Source organism: Pyxicephalus adspersus, chromosome 10 (genome assembly GCF_032062135.1).
Source record: "Pyxicephalus adspersus chromosome 10, UCB_Pads_2.0, whole genome shotgun sequence".
Classification (NCBI taxonomy): Eukaryota; Metazoa; Chordata; class Amphibia; order Anura; family Pyxicephalidae; genus Pyxicephalus; species Pyxicephalus adspersus.
This window is the reverse complement of record NC_092867.1, coordinates 20,561,456-20,579,650: the sequence shown is the minus strand read 5'-3', so window position 1 is coordinate 20,579,650 and position 18,195 is coordinate 20,561,456. Positions and strand designations below refer to the sequence as shown.

The 18,195-nt window shown below is 39.6% G+C and overlaps 1 protein-coding gene across 2 annotated transcripts in view; it reads right to left on the bottom strand.

Moving 5' to 3' along the window:
* The window catches only part of GABRP (gamma-aminobutyric acid type A receptor subunit pi), a 55,058-nt gene that overhangs the window by 6,920 nt on the left and 29,943 nt on the right, over nucleotides 1–18,195 (bottom strand). For both annotated transcript variants that reach the window (XM_072424232.1, XM_072424230.1), the window contains exons 4-8: nucleotides 17,608–17,675; nucleotides 15,770–15,987; nucleotides 13,152–13,234; nucleotides 6,974–7,111; nucleotides 1,133–1,285 (exon numbers count right to left, since the gene is read on the bottom strand). In XM_072424232.1, coding sequence (XP_072280333.1) covers nucleotides 1,133–1,285; nucleotides 6,974–7,111; nucleotides 13,152–13,234; nucleotides 15,770–15,987; nucleotides 17,608–17,675 — 660 coding nt within the window. The remainder of the gene's footprint in view (nucleotides 1–1,132; nucleotides 1,286–6,973; nucleotides 7,112–13,151; nucleotides 13,235–15,769; nucleotides 15,988–17,607; nucleotides 17,676–18,195) is intronic.

Below are 18,195 nucleotides of genomic sequence, written 5' to 3'. Positions count from 1 at the left end.
AGCTACAACTTCTACAAGAATATACAAAGCATTTAGTAGGCTTTGACAGTCTTTCTAGAACCCCCTAAAGACAACTCGTTGCTACATTAAAGTGGAAGTAAACCACAAAAACAAGAGTCCATTTCGGCCCCCATGAGCTTCTCCCCATATTGTCAAGCATGTACAGCATATCTGCACCTCTACAACTGCAATCTCCACTATCCCCTAACCACCATTTCCTTCTCCACCAAGCCTTCAACCATACACTTCTTCATGTATGACTCATTTTGCTGTATTAGGAAAAAATGTTGATAGGTTTTAAAAGTCACACTTGACAGAAAAAAACTTTCCAGCTTTTGCTATGATAAGAAATGGCAACGGGACAATATTTGCTGTAAAACAGATTTTACCTCCACTTTAGGATCTATTTAGATAAATGCTAATGCACACACAAAACATGCATTGCAGTGCCATTTTTTTTTGTAGAACACCCCAATGCTTTGAGGTAACACACAACCATTGCAGCACTCCCCAAAACACTGTAATGGGTTGCAGTGAGTTGTGCTAGAAAAAATAACTCTGGTGGGTGTTTTGCATATTAGGGGCATGCATTTGCAATGGCTTGCCTAAAAGCAATGTGCACTGCTTAGATCTGAATTGGTTCTAACGTAAAAAATGCAGCAGCATCCTCTATTCTCTTTTGAAGGGCTCTGGTTGAGTTGGATAGCATGTCCAACTTCCATTATCATATGTATTGTGCCATTGCCATAGTGTTTGTGTATGGCCATTGGGCTTTCAGTCGCACTCCTAGTAAGATCCGTGTCTGACGGGCAATGACTGGTGCTAAATAATATTTTAAGGATGTCAAAAAAAACTGCTCAGTGCCTTCTAAATGCTAACTAAAGCTACTGAGGTTTAAATGATCTTTTACGAGTTACAATTAAACAATTTTAATGTGCTTGGGCTTAAGAGAGCCTGGATATACATCAGAGCTGCAATGATACCTATAATTAAAATATTTGTATGCTGATATTATCCACCAAAAGAAAAGTAATAGCTTTGCAGGTAATTGTTAGTATTCTTCATCTTGCTTCAGGATTCTTCAGTCACAACAAACCTTTGTGGAGAATGCAGCAGGCAAGACAAATGTTACCTATGCAAATTCTTGCAGGTACGGATGATTGGCTGATCCAAAACGATACCCACGAGAGTACAACCAGAAGGATTGATGGTACATAGGTCTCCAGAATGAAATACAGGATGTTTCTTTTCAGATCAAAATGAAACACCAGCTTTGGGTATCTCCCTGTGTAGGAAAATCAAAAGAAAATTAGATTTGCTGTGATCTCAAGTATTGTAACATTCCCTGGCTTACAGAGAAAAACAGTTATAAGAGAAATGAGAATGTGCAGCAAGCAGCACGAACCACATTTTCCTGAAGTCCGATCAGTGAAAGGTGCATTCTCATTGCTAAGGGGCACTGCCCTTTGTAAATCTCCTTATTGAATAAGCCTGCATACCCACTACAGTTCTCTGTTTATGCAGCTGAACAATAGGGCCATTACGGATCCTTCAAGAAGTGGAATCATCTGTGTCTTTATAGTAGTCTGCAATGGTTTAGTAAAAACTAAAATTTGATTTAAAAAGTTATTTCTCTTAGAAAGCATCTCAACACAATGAACTGAATTTAAAATAGATGTAGACTGATGTAGATGTCAGGCTGCTAAAGCTTAGTATATTATAAATAATTACCATGTTTTTTTTCCCAGAGTACAGCTTTGACTTTTTTTTATCCCTTTCTGAATCCCAGTGCTACTAATATTACAGATTCCTGTCTACATGCACTTGTTGCATCATCAGAGGTCATAATTGCTCTGAACTTGCCTTCTAATTGTGATAACAGCTAACCATGCCCCTGCAATGTGTGCCAGTATGTAAAGGGAGGCCTGGAGCATACGAGAGAAAGGAGTATAGTGGAAGGCCAGCATGACTGAGCAGACAGGTGGGGAGACAGCAGAGGGTTAATTATTAGGAAGGGGCACGTGCGGGAGTGAGAAGAAAAGAGGAGGGGGGGGGGGAAGAGACGCAGGGAGGGAATGATAGGAGGGGTCAATAGGAGATAAAAAGGTCAGGAAGAGGAAATAGAGTCCTTTTTCATGAGGGACAGCAGAAAGGGTAAAGCTTTCCCACCCTCCCTCCCCATTTTGTTTTGTTTTGGGCGCTATGAAGGTAAATGGCTGTTGTGGCGGTTGAGGTCCTCGGGGGGAGTGTGTTTTTTGTTGATAGTTATGTTGGGGGGGGGGGACCATCTAAGGTATGGCGTCCCCGGTGTGGTTGGATGATCTGGTAAATTTGTTGGTGGGGTCTGCACGAGTAAGGGACATGGCATTCCCGAACTGGGTGTATGGGCAGCTGGGAGCAATTCGTTGGTAAGGTGCAGAGCCCAAGGTTTTTTATAAGTGGTGGACCCCAGAGGACCTGCAACTAGGAAATTATAATTCTGAGTTTTACTGCAAGGTTATTCTTGATTTATATCTTGGTTGTATTATTATATATATATTTATTTGTTCAGTTAAATAATTTACATGTTTGTAATGGTTATATATATATATATATATATATATATTTATATATATAGTTCTAGTTAATAATTTATATATTGGTATTATTCGTGATTAATATGTTATTTAATATGTTATGTATTAAAAGATTTGTGTAATAAAAGGCTTGCGGGTCATTTAAGCAACGTTGGTGTGTTTAATGTGTATAGGTGGGGGGTAAAAAAATGTTTTGGGGGTAAACTTTTAAAGATTAAGGGGAAGTTAGTTTGGGCAAGTTGACCGAGCTAAGTCTTGCGCGCAGTCATGATTATCAGGGTTGTAAAAGTAGAAGACTTTAGTCACCCTGTATGAAAGGCCTTTATGGCAGGATAACCAGATATTCTTTTAACAAAATGTTTAAAAAGATTCAAAACAATTTGACGATGTTATGCTTATAGGATATTTTCAGAGCCTAACGATAAAGAAGCCCTTTTGCAGAACTACTTGATTATTTTACTTTTCACTTTTTTTAGGCAAAATCACCTGCAATGTATCCAGGGTATGTAAAGTAGAAATGGAAATGTAAGTATTGCCCCTAGCAAATAATCACTGCAGATAAAATCTTGCTAGCTGTGAGCTGCTTGTTCTGTCCTTATTATAATCCTATGCAATGAAATGGAGTGTGGAAACAGAATATTTACCGATCAGATTGATACGTCAGCAAGTCCATCACTGATGCATCTGTCTGAAGGCAATGCTTGTCTGTCCGATAAGGAAAAAGGAAATGCAGAGCTTTCTTTATATCTCTAGCAGACAGATTTTCTGATATTGGCAATGACCTGTCTAGCAGGTCAGTGAACAGAGATCTGTACATTCCAGTTTCTGATGTAGCATACAGGTCAAAATTCATACTTAGCCAGTGAACTTGTCCTATTACTTTGCACTGTCAGGTAGACCAGCTATAAATTATTATTCCCTTTGAGTGCCTTAGATGCCGTCTAGCATGCTGGGGGCAACAGGAGAGAAGCAGTTGCAGGTTATATAAGTCATGGTATAGTTTAGTGCTGAGGAAGTCAGATCTGTAGTGTGCTACATCTCATTTCTTTTCCATTTAGATGAACTGACACAGACATAATTAAAGCAACAGCACACATAGCGGACATAGGTGCTAGAATTTATTTCTGCTTTGTTACGTTGGTATGGGGACATGCTATTGGAGGACCTGAAGTCTTTTGATTACAGAAAGTGACTGTGAGTATAAGATTGTTTTTTCAAAGGATGATTTGCCTATTTCCAACCGATATCACTTTAGGGAGTAAGCCCCTGCAGTCTAAAAGTTGGATGTTCAGGATGTTCAAGTATTTTAAGGCACTGTACAAGGTTTCTGGCAGCAGAACCTGATGAAAAGGCAGTGGTAAGACCCACCATTTTTTTAACACATGGTGACTTTAAAGTGACCTGTGTCCAGATCATGCACCATAAAGTATTTACATATTTGTAACAGGAAGAAAACATCACTTTAAAACAAGCCTTCAATTACCTTGGTATCAAATACATTTCAAAGATTTTCTTTGACAGGGTAACCAAATACCAAATCCACTTACTATGTATGCAGAAGCATATTGTAACCCAACAAAAACTTCAATTCCCTTCCCTGAGTAGGCCAATTTCCCTTTCATTTGTGTCTCATATACTCCTCCACCCCAGACACTATAGATCACCAGCAGTGATGCCAATCCAAAAAGCAATGGACAGGACCAGATATAGCCAGATGACGATGCTTAGCTACAGTTTTGTTTTTGTTTTCTCACAGTAGTGGGAGCACACAACTCTGTTCTGAATTTGAAAGCATAGTTGCCAGGCTATTACAAGAATTTGCACTAGGTGGACTTCACTGGAAGGCTCAATGGGTATTTGTAATATGTTGAATGTTTCAGCAGTTGGTTAATATGCATGGAGCAGAAGAAGAAAAAGTTATTTATGGTAAAAGGGTCAATATCAGATCTTACTTTTTCCTAGAGTACCCCAATTATTAATACAGTTTTGTATTTTGTTGAATAAATAATTGAAATGGCAAAATGTTTTCAGTGTTTTTATTCAGATACCTTATATTTGTAAGCAATGATTAAATGAAGATTAAATAATTGCTTGTTCAAATATGTGGAGTATCAAAGCTAAGTAGGTCTAAACTATTAAACTATCCAAAAGTTTCACTGCTTCATTCCTTCATTGTGTGTGCCATGTTTGAATCTTACACTGGGCCTAGACATAAAATGTGAGGTTGAGTGGCACCAATTATACATAATATTTTCTCCCATTGGAAAGAAAGTAGGTACTAGAAACTGCACTTTTCACTTTGACATTCAGGGAAAATGACAAAGACTTTTTGAAGTTTCTTTAATATTGACCTAACTCATAATACTCATTTTTGAAGTGCCCTCTCCAATTTCCTGGCCCTTCCTGAGGAATAAGAAACATATGGCCTCCTGCCAAGATGCAGTGTTTGGGCCTGAGTGCCAGTCCTGATCATTTGAGGGATGATATAATCAACACTGTGTAAAAGTAACACAAAGTTTACCCCATGCCCCAGCTTCAGATTTCTAACTAGGCTACCTAGACCATGGTTGTCACACTTATCTGTTCTTCATTAAAGCAGTGGCGTCTCTCCCCTGCGCATGTGGGCAGTTCTGACGCTGGGCGTGCCTCTGTTTCCAAGCTTTATCAACTCCGTTTAATTAGCTGGCCAAACAGAAAAAAAGCCTCTTGATCAGCCCTGGCTATTTAGCTAGCTCACAGACTACATTTTGAGTTCATGCAACAAGTCTTCACTAAGTGGCTCGAGCTCCCTAGTTCTGTGATCTAATTCCTGTTCACCTGTTGCTTAATTCAGTGTTTCCTGTGTCAGCTCATGTGTTAACCCCTCGTTGTCCAGTCTGTTGGTTCCCAGCCAACTTCCCTGTGCTGTTCCAGTGTTCCTGTCTGTCTGTGGATATCTCTTAGTCACCTGTGCCTTCTGTTGCTTCCAGTGTCTCCTGTGTTCCCTGTGCCCACAGTGGCCCCTGTGTCACTGAAGCCTGGCTAATGACCCCTGGCATGGGACCTGACCTCTCTTGCTTGCTGCCCGCCTTGACCCCGGCTTTCCTTGACTATCCTTCTGCATTGTGATTTGGTACTGTGCTTTGCCCACCTTGGTGTGCCCAAGGACCACAAGCTGGCAGTAACCCAGCAGTGCAACATCCTCACCATCAGAGGCTCTGAAAAAAACCTGGTTACTGCTTAGACTCTGCGCCTTGGCCCTTCTCAAGGCTCATACCACCTCCGTGCAAGACATAGCGCCCCCTAGTGGTCCTGTCTCTCCGTGCGTGACAATGGTCTTGGGCACCACAGCTGCCAGAGGCAGCAGATAGCTGTCCAAGTCCACTTTAAATCTGCAGTCCCACAGTTAAGGACTGCATATATTTGCCATAATTACCCACTGGCATTATTGTCAAGATATTTGTCAGATGTTACACTGAGAAGAGCGAGAACTCCAGTTAGAGTGCTGATGTATATGTAGTAATCTGCATGAATGGGATCCAGTTGTGTCCCATGTCTTATCTGGGTTATGGCAGTGACTGCAACTGCCCATCTGGACATTGGATATATGCAGTTCAAGGAAGCCCAATAGCCAACACCACAGACAGGGATGGGTACCAATGGTGGTTCAACCCAAGAGCAGCTGAAACAAAACACCACACTCACATCCAACAGCATGGTAAGGCATGCATGATATATGCCAAACAGTTCCCCCTTAAGGAAGGAAACTTCCTAAAGGAAACTACAAATGGCAGGACATAGACTTTAAAGACTGGTAATAGTGAATAAGACATATTGTCAGAACAAGGCAGCATGGGCTATATAGATGTAGTACCTGTGTCCCCTGTAGTATATGTATTGTAATGTCCAAAGTGGTTTTGGGGTACACATAGTACCAGGCCTAAAGGTTTAAAAAATATAAATCTGACTCTGCCTGTGCATTTGGCCCTTATACAGACAGTTGGGGAGCAGGCAGAAAGTGACTAAAAGTAGGATGTGGATGTGGCATCCACAAGTGTGGATCTTGTTCCTTTAATGGGCAAAGTGACAGAGTCTTTATAATTGATTATTTCTGTAATGATTTCAGCAGCCTGTCAGTTTCCAGTGTTCTGACTTTTATAAAGGTTTCACTTTGACAATGGTACATTGCACCCGATCTTGGCAGCGAGCACAGTATGAAATGTGAAAATGAGAACCATTTGCAACTTGCAAGTAAAACTTGTTTAGATTTGCTCCATCTCCCCCTGCACGTTGTGAATTGTAAGCCTGACAGGTGCAGCCGACCAGGGATGCCTCAGGCTGTGACAACTAAGGATGTTCTCATCACAGCTTGATATAAAAAAAGTTTGATGCGGTGTGAATGACACTGCTGTTCCTACCAGTTTCATATACGGCTTCTGATACGGAGGTATAGTGATCTTCTACAGTATATTGGGCAAGACGAAGCGTGTTCAGACCTCGCACCGAGTCGTTTCCTCGTGTCCAGTAGAACATGACGTCATTAATGTTGTAGCCCCCTGTGGAAGGAAGATAGTAATAAAAACTACCATTAGATAACAGGTAAAAGGGTCTTTCGCCATAGAACATACAGTACTCTAAACCCCTCTTGTGAACAATGGCTGGAATTTTGGCCCTCTGTTTATGTTGGAGTAACTTAAAAGGAAGACAAAACAAAGTATAATAAACATTCCCCAAAAAATCAGCATTGCACTTTGTACGCCTAACTTTCACATATTTAGAGATTAGGATCAAAAGTACCATTTCTGCAGATGACACCAAGCTACTGTATGTAAAGGAATATGTCTAATATATATATAAGGCCTTATATAAGTTCTCTAACGTACAAGTGATTGCACAGGTATAGACTGCAGAGATTAAAACATCCTGCACACCCCCCCTGCAAGGAAGAGCAACTAAAAAATATGAGCAGCTCAGCCATGAAGAAAGATTAGATTAACTGATTTTATTTTACCTTGAGCAGAGGAATGTAAAGGGGGCATATGATCAGCATATATGTATATATGGCTCATATAGGTAACTTGTTAGGTTTTCTCTTTAAGGTTGTTACTTCCTCCCCTGCTACAGTATGCAGTGCCAGTGACCATCATTCTGCTCTTTCCCAGATTTCAAACAGCATTTTTAAAAAATATTTTAAAGCCCTGCCCCCAGATGAATAGCAGGCTTAATAATGCAGCAATGCTTTTTTCACATTTTGCTGAAGGTGCCAAATTGCCCTCCTCTATATTTGTCTATGCCCTGCCCCAATCATGTGGCAAAAACCACAGTGCAATGCAGGAGAACAGATACTGCTGAGCAAGCTAAAACTAGCACCACCACTAACAGGCTATTGGTAAGTGGACATGAACTTTTCAAGTGCCTTGAACAGCTGGACTTTGTATGTCACTGTATTGGAGATATTAGTACTAGAATGCAAGGTTTGTAAACATTACTGGCTCCTTGCATTTTGCTTTGAACAATACTGATGCCTGAACTTTGGGTTACATAGCTTTTTGATGGACTGTGGTAAATGAGTACAGTATATACTTAATATATTAAAATATACTTAACCTATCATATCATATAACCTAGGGATAACCCTATCCCACCGAGGTGGTCGCATCATTTCTTCTGACTGAGTATCCACGTGTGACTTGAATCTTTCACAGTCTTAGCAATATCTCCTGCAACTTTCCTGCCCTATGACAATAGTTACCAGGATACAATTGTACAGTGATGCAGTGTGTTGACTAGTTCAAACCCTACGTTTTTCATATACAATGATCAGCCTATCCATATATACACTGATCAGCCACAGCATTAAACTACTGATAGGTGCAGTGAATAATATTCTGTTACAATAATACCTGCCAAGAAGTTGAATATATCAGACAGCAAGTGAAGAGTCAGTTCTTGAAGGTCGTGTGTTGGATTAGGTAAAATGGGCAAGGATAAGGCCAAATTGTCAAGGCTAGACATCTGGGTCAGAGCTTTACCAAAGCAGTCGATCTTATGGGATGTTCCTAGTATGTTTTTGTTAGTACCTACCAAAAAGTTGATCAAGCAATATTAACTTGGGAACCTTAGACAGGGTCATACATACCCAAGAATTACTGATGCTCATAGGGGCCTAGAATGTCTGTTTGATCCTACAGAATAGCTACAGTAGCACAAATTACTTCAAATCTTGATTCTGGCAATGAGAAGAATAAGTCTGTCCACACAGAGATGGTCATGGATATAAAAAACTGCAGACCAGTCAGAGTTTCAATGCTGACCCCTATTAACATTCAAAAGAGCCTACATAAGTGACTGATTTGAGCAATGGAATTAGATGACCTGATCTGATGAATCAGGGTTTTTAGATTATATGCCGGGTTGGGTGTGTGTATGAAGAAAAAAGGCAGTATGATGCAGTATGAAAAAAAAAAACAGACCAGCAGAGGCCAGGTGACCTAAAGCAGTGGGCACCAAAGTGGTCCGCGATAAAATTTTGGTGGTCCACGGCTCTGGACAGTGCTCCCCTCCAGGACAAGGACCCTGCTGAGGGGGCGCACCGACAAGAGCCGCGAACCATGTCTCCCATATGCATTGCAGACTCAGGGTGGTGGGTGGATTGTATCTCTGAACACAGCCCACCCACTCTTCCATGGCAGGCTCAGACCTGTGATGGGAGAGTGGGCAGGTTCTGGCATCATGATTTCTTTCTGGGGGAAGTTTCTTACTCTTTGAGTGACACACGACTGCCTGCGCATGCGCAGTCCGGAGCCCGTAAATTTAGTGGTCCGCGAGGTCCAAAAGGTTGGCAACCACTGACCTAAAGGATCTTCTGCTAACATATTGGTACCAGATACCATAGCACACATTCCGATGTCTTGCCTTGGTGGATTGTATGGGCAGCACAAGGGACTCCTACATAAGATTAGTATTCTTTGCTTAACTTGAGTTAATGTTAAATTAAATTAGGAATACTAATCCTGCTAAATTTGTCCTGGGCATTAAAGCTTCAATGGTCACCAAAAAGTTAAGTACTTGTCATAGCTCAGTACAGAGTTTATATTCAGAGTTTGAATTAAAGGCATCTCCTAAAGAGTATGTTAAGTAGGTTGATGTGCCATTTGACCTAAACAACTCATTTTTTGTCATAGTAAATGGTACTTTTTCCCACAAAGCAAATTCATCTCTGAATTAAGTGTGTGCTGTAAATATTTTATGAACTAGTCAGTTGTGGCTGCTCAGGGCTGAAAATCAGTCATTATGTCAAATAACTATTAGATGTTATTAATTATATATGGATCTATGAACTTTATATAGCAATGCTTTTTATGTATCCCTCTCTAAATTGTATCTGAGAGCGAGAGGCGACAGTTCATTTGACAGAGTACAGGGACTGATCCATGAGAGATGGCTGATGGCAAAAAACACAGATGCTGCCCCTATCAAACAAAACATTTTTTAGCAGAACTCCAGGTAAATATAAAAAACAAAAATGAATGCAGCTCTGTATTTATTCATATATCATTATTTTTTTAATGCAAATAGTATGACTACCTGAATTTGACTTATTATTATCCTTATTTAATCCCATAAAGCACAGCTCAGACTTAAAGACTGTGCCAACCAACTGTACTTGCTGGGCAATCCGCAGCCAGCAATAATACCACCGAGGGGCATATGGACCCAATCAGTTGTGCTCCAGTGTTCAACTAATAGGAAATATGTGATAGAAAGGGAGAGCAGAGTGATATAGAGATGAGTTTACTGGTTGATATAGAGATCTGTCTACTGGTTCTCCTTTTACTGTTCAGTTATTGACTAGCACAAGAAAAGTGCGGGGTAATGGATCTAAAGATGTAGTAAGACTGAATATACTTGTGACAACACTAAGAACAAACATTGATGCTTGCGATAGGAGTTTCATCATCAGTGGCTGCCCAATGAACGAGAAGAATCATGGTGGGAAGATGGTGGCATTGGGAACTGCAGTGGACAAATACAAAGGTAAGTGTGTGCCATAATTAGGAAGTATGCTGTACACACTTGCCAATTTATGGCAAAAACTCACCCACACCCAAATGAAACGTTCCACTTTAAGCAAACATGGCAATGAATGAGACCTAAAAGTGTTATTTAACTTAACTTGCAGCAGAGAAAAAAGGGATCTCCTGACAAGGATGTGCTTTAAAAGTTAGGGATATCCGACATATGGACGACTCCTAGATACAAACGGTGCTTCCATGCTTGTTTTTGTGCAGGGCACAGGCTTGATGGGGGTAGGGGTGGTTTGCATGACTTCAAAAAGAAGTCTTTTGCTGTTCTGCAACATGTTGTAACTCTTTAATGACCAAGACAAACTCTGCAGTTGTTTCTTTTTGCATATCAAAGCACAGCTTGCTCAGAAGTTAATGAATGTCTGGGCTCCATAAAGTTTGCTTTTGCTTTGTTTGTAATTAACTCTCGGTGAGGATTTTCTACAGTAACTAACAACACGCTGCCAAACATCTGTCCTCTGCTTTTACTAAAATAATGTACCTGTTCCGACTTACATACAAATTCAGCTTAAGAACAAACCTACAGTCCCTATTTTGTATGTAACCATGGGACTCCCTGTATACATCTCTGGGTTTTTTTTTCAGTAAACCTTCCATACTGCAGATAAATATGCTGGTTATTTGAATATTTAAATGTGAGTATACTAGAGAAGCATCAGTTAAAAATGATCAGAGGGTTCAATAGGGTTGTTTCCTTATTCTGGGATATAGGGCATCATTTGCTTTCCATCTAATTTCCCTTTAATTTCCAATTACCCAGTCAAACTGTGGCATGTCTCTAATGAGTTCCAAACCATATGTGTGATATCAAGTTTATTAGACATACTGTATATATGCAATTTGAAATAGAAGCCAAAACTATATAAATAATACAATAGTTATTCCAAGATTTCTGTAGAACAGTTGACATTCAGTAATGAATTCTTCCACATTTACCTTTTAAAGCTATTAGTGAGGACTGAGCTGCAAGCTTCCCGTCCACCCACCCTGTTGTGGTTGTTTGTTGGCCACATTGGACAACATTTTACATGATTAATGATCCTCAAATCTCTTTGATTAAGAGGTTTTTAAAAATAAGCCTGGTGGTTAGGTGGTGTTGCTCACTTTATTGGTGAACAGTGGTTCACATGATTTCAAAAGAGCAGTTTTTGTTGGATTTATGGTGCTGGAATCTTGAAGATTAACACTTTTGGGTATACATAAATGATTTGTGTTTATTAGTTGCAGAGAACCCTTCTCCCATTGTTGAGGGACAAGGAACTCTTCACCACATCCAGTCCATCAAAAAGGGAATCCTTGCACCATATAGTTGATGGGACACCAATTACAGGTAACTCTTGACCTTAAATCACATAATAAAATGCCACAATAATAAAATACCACAAAAAAAAGGAGATGATTGCCCAAACAACCAGAATTGAATTCCAGTTTTCTAACGATTGAGAAATATAAGGGGTAGGGTCCCTAAATTGTATTGATAGTATGGTAATGAGTTTGCCAAGCCTGGTATCTAGATATACAAATTCAAAGAAAGAAAAAAGAAGAACAGCTCTTTGCAGGAACACTGAGTTCACCTACTCAAGGTGAACACACCATAAACATTGCAGGCAGTTATAATTACAATGATCGAATAGTCAATACTGCTGCAATACCTGCTCAGATCCCGAGGCGTTTTGTCATTACCACTTCTTCAAGGGAAATCATAGAGACCTACATTGATAAGAGATCATTGCTTTATAGTATGGTGAGGTCGTAATGTTTTTAGAACAAGGGTTGCAGGTGATAACTGCATAGGATTGATTGAGAAATTGTAATGATAGTGTCCCAGGGGAATACATAGTACTGCTTGGCTACAAGTGGTAGTTGTTATTAGAGTTGTTACCTACCTCAAATGCTGAGTTTTGTGCTGCAAAGGTAATGTGAATGGCTGAATACAGCTAAATTGATGCAGGGGATGGAGAGACAGGATTCCAGCAGTCAGTCCGCAAAAGGTTTTTTTTTTACACTTTTTCCTATGCAGTTTGTCAGCTTGACATGGACAATCAGTTCCCCTTTATAACATAACGCTAAAATTCTATTATTAGCCTCACAAAAATAACCTTAAACCCAAGGTAGCATTGAACCTCATTCCTAGTGCAACTATCTCATCAATAAGACACTATTAGGTGGTTTACCTTTCCAGCATCTGCAAATATCAAAATCTCGACTATAAGTGCATTTCTACATGCTGCATTTTACTGTATCTATTTCTACAATTTTACTGTTTTATATTGCATACAGCCTCACAACAAGCATACTCAAATCATGTTAAAAACATACATAAGCCATAATAAAAAAAAGATACAAAGACTAATAAAACATTCCACAATACATGGAAAGAAAGTGTTCATAAACATGAAAAAAAAGTATTTGTTTTTAAGGTATAACACAATATAGTTCCTTATGCAAGGATATTTTGAACATTGTTGTATTTAGCAGCAATATTATTATATTAAAAATAAGTGCTTACAGCTTTCAAGTTGCAGAGTGCAGGTTTGTTTATCCATTGGATATTTTGTTAAATCCATGCTGCATGCTACAGTAGTCGTTATTCTGCAAGAAAGAAATCACCTTGACTGAATTGACCTGGGACGATGCACCATATTAAATTACAATACTGATGGAAGACTGTGTACTTTCCCTGTCATGAAGGAAACTTCCACAAAATGTATATTTCTTTGTATTTCTCTACGGTAATAACAGCTGACAGTTTTCAGGTGGTGCAAATGAATCTGACAAAATGAAGGAGATCCAAAACATACCAGAGAGATCCCCAAACTCTGTGAGATTGACAGTTGTGTTCCAGCAGCCATGCGGGAAAAGCTCAGCAGAATTTCACTTTATTTTTTGTGTAAACAGTATGGCATGAGACAGTATAGGCACTTGTTAGAGCAAGCGTGGAAGATCGGAAGATAAATGTAGGGAGGGAATTAATGGACATAACTAAAGTCTCATGCATCTGCCATGGAGTCCCCAGCACGAGGGGCTGTATATAAAGAACATCAGGACTTCTTCTGGTTGACTCTATAATGATTTGTGCAGGCAGCAACAACATTTTGGAAATATATAGGATAGAGAATAGAAACAATGAAGCTGCCAAAGTTGTCCTTTTGTTCACTTTTTTTGTTAAAGTAAACCTGTGTTTTCCTGATGTAGGGCAAAATACCAGGTTTATGCCATGGTCACTCCAGAAAAAAAAGGCATTCCTCTCTTATTTCTTCCCCATTACCCACCCCTCTACATCATCCCATTGTCCTTTTCCCATTTCTTCTTTCTACTGGCTCTGACATCAAAGGAACCTTATTTTCCTTAGGCTGCGTACACACGTGTAATAATTGTCGTTTAAAACAAACGATCCACGAAAGATCCTTCGACAATTGTTAACAAAAAAAGTACACAACGACGCCACCGAATGAGGCATCTCGCTGGAAACGAACGACTGCACCGGCGGATCTGATTGGGCTACGATCATTCATAATCTATTGTGTGTACAGTCGTTCAGTGATCATGCATTGTTCTCTGATACACTTTCTCCTGTACATGTCACTTCCTGCACAATTGTTCAAATGATCGTTCTAACGAACGTTCCTAGAGTGTACATAATTGGTGGATTATATTTGAACGATCGTATCGTTACAGCATATACAGAGTTGTGCAGAATACGACTGTTCAAAATAATCGGAAAAAATCGTTAATCGTTTGTTTTCAAACAATAATTATTGCACGTGTGTACCTAGCCTTATTCTTGGGAACATTGAGGGCCAAATTACACCTGTGGTTGTGTTATTGCATGAAGTTTTTTTTTTCGGTGAGTCCATAATATTTTACAGACTCAAAGTTTCTAATCTTTTCTTTACAATACACTTTTTATTACATATGTGAAAAGTTGTGTCACAATAAACCATATATGTATAACAAGACTTTCATCATTGTCACCAATCCCTGAGGCACCTTCACATACTTTTCATGGCACCGACAGAAATCTCTCCTTACCATGACGGGGCCAATTGGTTGTTTTTGAACCCCAAGTCAAATGTTTCCAATCCCCCTGCAGAAGTATTTTATAGAAAAATCACCTAATTTCCTGTTGAAGCTGTCAATAGGACATGAGAAGACAGGGATACAAACTGCAAAAAAGCTGTCAAAGTTCAACCCCTCCCTGTTCTATCTGATAAAAAAAAGTGCTGGTCAAGGTCTCAAATTAAAATACATTTTGATCCAGAACTATAATTAGGACTCTGCACATATTGCAGGTATTGCTTGCTATTATTATGAGTGACAACTGTCTTTACAGTGAGAAGTTCTCAGGAACAGGTAAATCGGTTATTTACACATACAGAGAGAATGACTGCTCTATTTTGTATGTCGCTCATGCAGACAGCAGTTTAATGTCTGAACATTTCTTCTTCACCTGCAAACTGCTGTAGATAAGTCACATTTCAGTATATAATTGGGCACAATGGATATTCCTTGCAGGTATAACTGAATACAGTGTGTAATAAATAATATTTACAGCGCTTATCTGAATGCCCTGTACTGCTTTATCAAATTTGTTGAATGTCTGGAAATAGGTGGATTTGCTTGATATCATAAATAAATCCAGTCAAAATAAAAACAGTATAATGGCTTAAAATGTTGAGCTATTGATCTCACTATAAGAAACAGTTTTAACACTTCAATTTGGCTTTTAATAAAAGGGGAGATAACATGGAGATCCTCAGGATACATTTACAAACTCTATATCTCTTCTACTTGGCTTCAACTACATTACTGAAAGCACAGCTTGTCTTAGACTTACCCCTTTCCAGGTATTCCAGGGTGAAGACTGGACACATATAGCATTAAAAGGTCTAATTATTCATAACAGGGTAATGTCGTATGGCCATGCAAGATACAAATCTGCCAATCTGGAATTATTGTTCAAAACACAAAATGCATATCTCACTATAATGTACACTTGTATTCAGACTTCTATTTTATATTCCAGCCGAGATAAGAATGTTCTTGCTGTCATTTTATAGGCCATCTATCTATTGTTCCCTATTGTTGATCTATGAAGGCCAATTTACTTAGGGTTGTTTTGCATACCTTAAAGCATAAAGAACCGTTCCATTGGGGTAAATCCGGATCAAGCGGTTTTCCACTGTGATGTCATGAAGAAAGGACTTTTTGGAGTCCACTATAAATGTATCAGGGACCCACAATAGTTCCACTAGACGACCATCTAGACTTAAACTTTTATTGCCTTCAAAGACAAGTCTTTCATCTGTCCAGCGCTGTCTCAGGAAGATGGTAGCAGTGTAATCCTGAAAAAAAAAAAAAAAATGGGACCCTGAGGCCTTACTCCAACTATATACAATACAGTGCTGTTTACTGTGCTTCACACAGTGGGCTGATTTTTATTAAAACTCTGGAGAAAATTGCCTATCATGGGTGAACCTAGGTGATCCAGCAAACCTGGAATAAATTTAATAAACCATTTGCTAATATTTGGCAATTTTTTTAATCCTGGATCAGATTCAATCCTGGATCACCTAGGTTCAACCATGATAGTGTATCCCAGAGGTAGGCAAACTCCGGCCTTTAGGCCAGATACAGCCTAGCTAGTATTTCAGTCTGGCCTAACGTCCCCTTAGTTATTTATTGTTGGATCCGGCCTAATTGAATTGTTGCGTTATCGTGAGTTCCCGCAATATCATTGAGTTAACCCCAATTACTATGCCTAAAGAGCAGAAGCAACAGGCAGCTACCAGTCTCCGGAAGGTTGACCTGGAACGTGGTGTGGCGAATGGACTGACGCATTATTCTTTGTCCAACGCGGCAACAAAGCCCTGTGTTTAGTGTGCAACAACACCAACACCACTTTCAAGCGGTCGAATCTCAAGGGCCATTTTGATGCCAAGCACATGTACGCGTACAGAGACTACACCATGGATGAGGGGAAGACTGAGGCTGCTCGCTTGCAGTCACGGTTAGATAAAACCTTTCCCTAGACACCTTGTTTATTTTGCCTAGTGTGCCTTCTTGACCTCCTGAAATGGCCTAGTAGTCCAAAAAGTTTGCCAACCCCTGGTCTATCTTCTCCAGTCTGGGAGAGCTTTAATAAATCAAGCCTGGTGTGGACATCAGACATTTATTGCATAGAAAGCAATCATCTGATGTTGCCTTTTTATTGCTCTGCAGTGCGTTTTGTTAAAGCCCATTTTGTGTAAAGAAGGAATGTAATAAATGGCGTCAGCAGCACAACAGACCACCACACTGGTGACTGTGCATTGCCGTGCATTGCAGTATAATGTAAGGCAGCATACTTTCTTATAGTAGGGATAAAGTTTTTTGGAAAACTTTCTTAGTTATTACAAAGAAACAAATTGGGTAGATATTTTTACTTAGTTTACCTATTATTTACTCACATTAATCTGGACATGTTCTTGTAATGGTGAACACCTTAATCTGATCACCTACCATGTAATGTGACATGGTAGGTGTTTACTGTCCAACACCAGGAGGTGTCAATTCAGCTTCTGCCATGTCGCATATAAAAGCGGTCACCACCGGTGGTCCGCAAGAAAATTTTGGTGGTGCACGGCTCTGGCCATAGCTGTGGACCATGTCTCCCGTACAGATTGTAGGCTCAGGGGGGTGGGCGGGCTGTCGCTGGACACAATCTGCCCACTCTCCCATCGCAGGGTCAGACCTGTGATGGGAGAGTTGGTGAGTTCTGGCATTATGACATCACTCTGGGGGAAGTTTCTTCCCCTTTGAGTGAAATGCGGCATGTGTGGTCCGGAGTTTGTGCATTTAGTGGTCCATAGATCCGAAAAGGTTGGCGACCACTGAAATATAATATATACTCCATATATACCATCCAAATAAATATTACAATCCCTAATCCCTCCCTTAAAACAATCTTTTAAACATCAGCTTACCATGTTAATTTCTGATATTGTGTCAATACTGGCAATATCCAAACTCATTCCAACGGTTACTGGTCCATCTGTAACAAACAAAAGAAAGGAATAATTAGGAATGTGTTAAATCTCTCTATAAGAATTTAACCACCAATTTAGATCAAGAGACTTATTTTTCCTATTATCATAGTCCTGAATCTATAGTTTTATATGAAATATGCATAGAAGGGTGACTTTCCCTGGATGTCCTTATCTAGATTGTGACTGCCAAGTGCATTAAGTTTGCCCTGAGATTGTTCCTAGCTTCACACAACATTAGCATATGCCATCCTGCCAGCAGAGGAGCAGCTGTGACTGTCAGCTGGATCCTCATTAGCTGTTTTCCTGACATAAATAATGTGGAACAAAACAAAAAGGAAGTTGAGGATATGCCCAGTTTTAATGCATGCATTGGTACAATAATCTTTGTGTTACGAAGAGAACAGCACTAATAAATTGTATTGTGCTGTGTTATACCTTGATACCAACAAGATGACAGTATATTCTGACACATAGAAGGCCTCCAAAAATGTGATAAACTTTTTCTCTTTAATCATTTCCTGGATG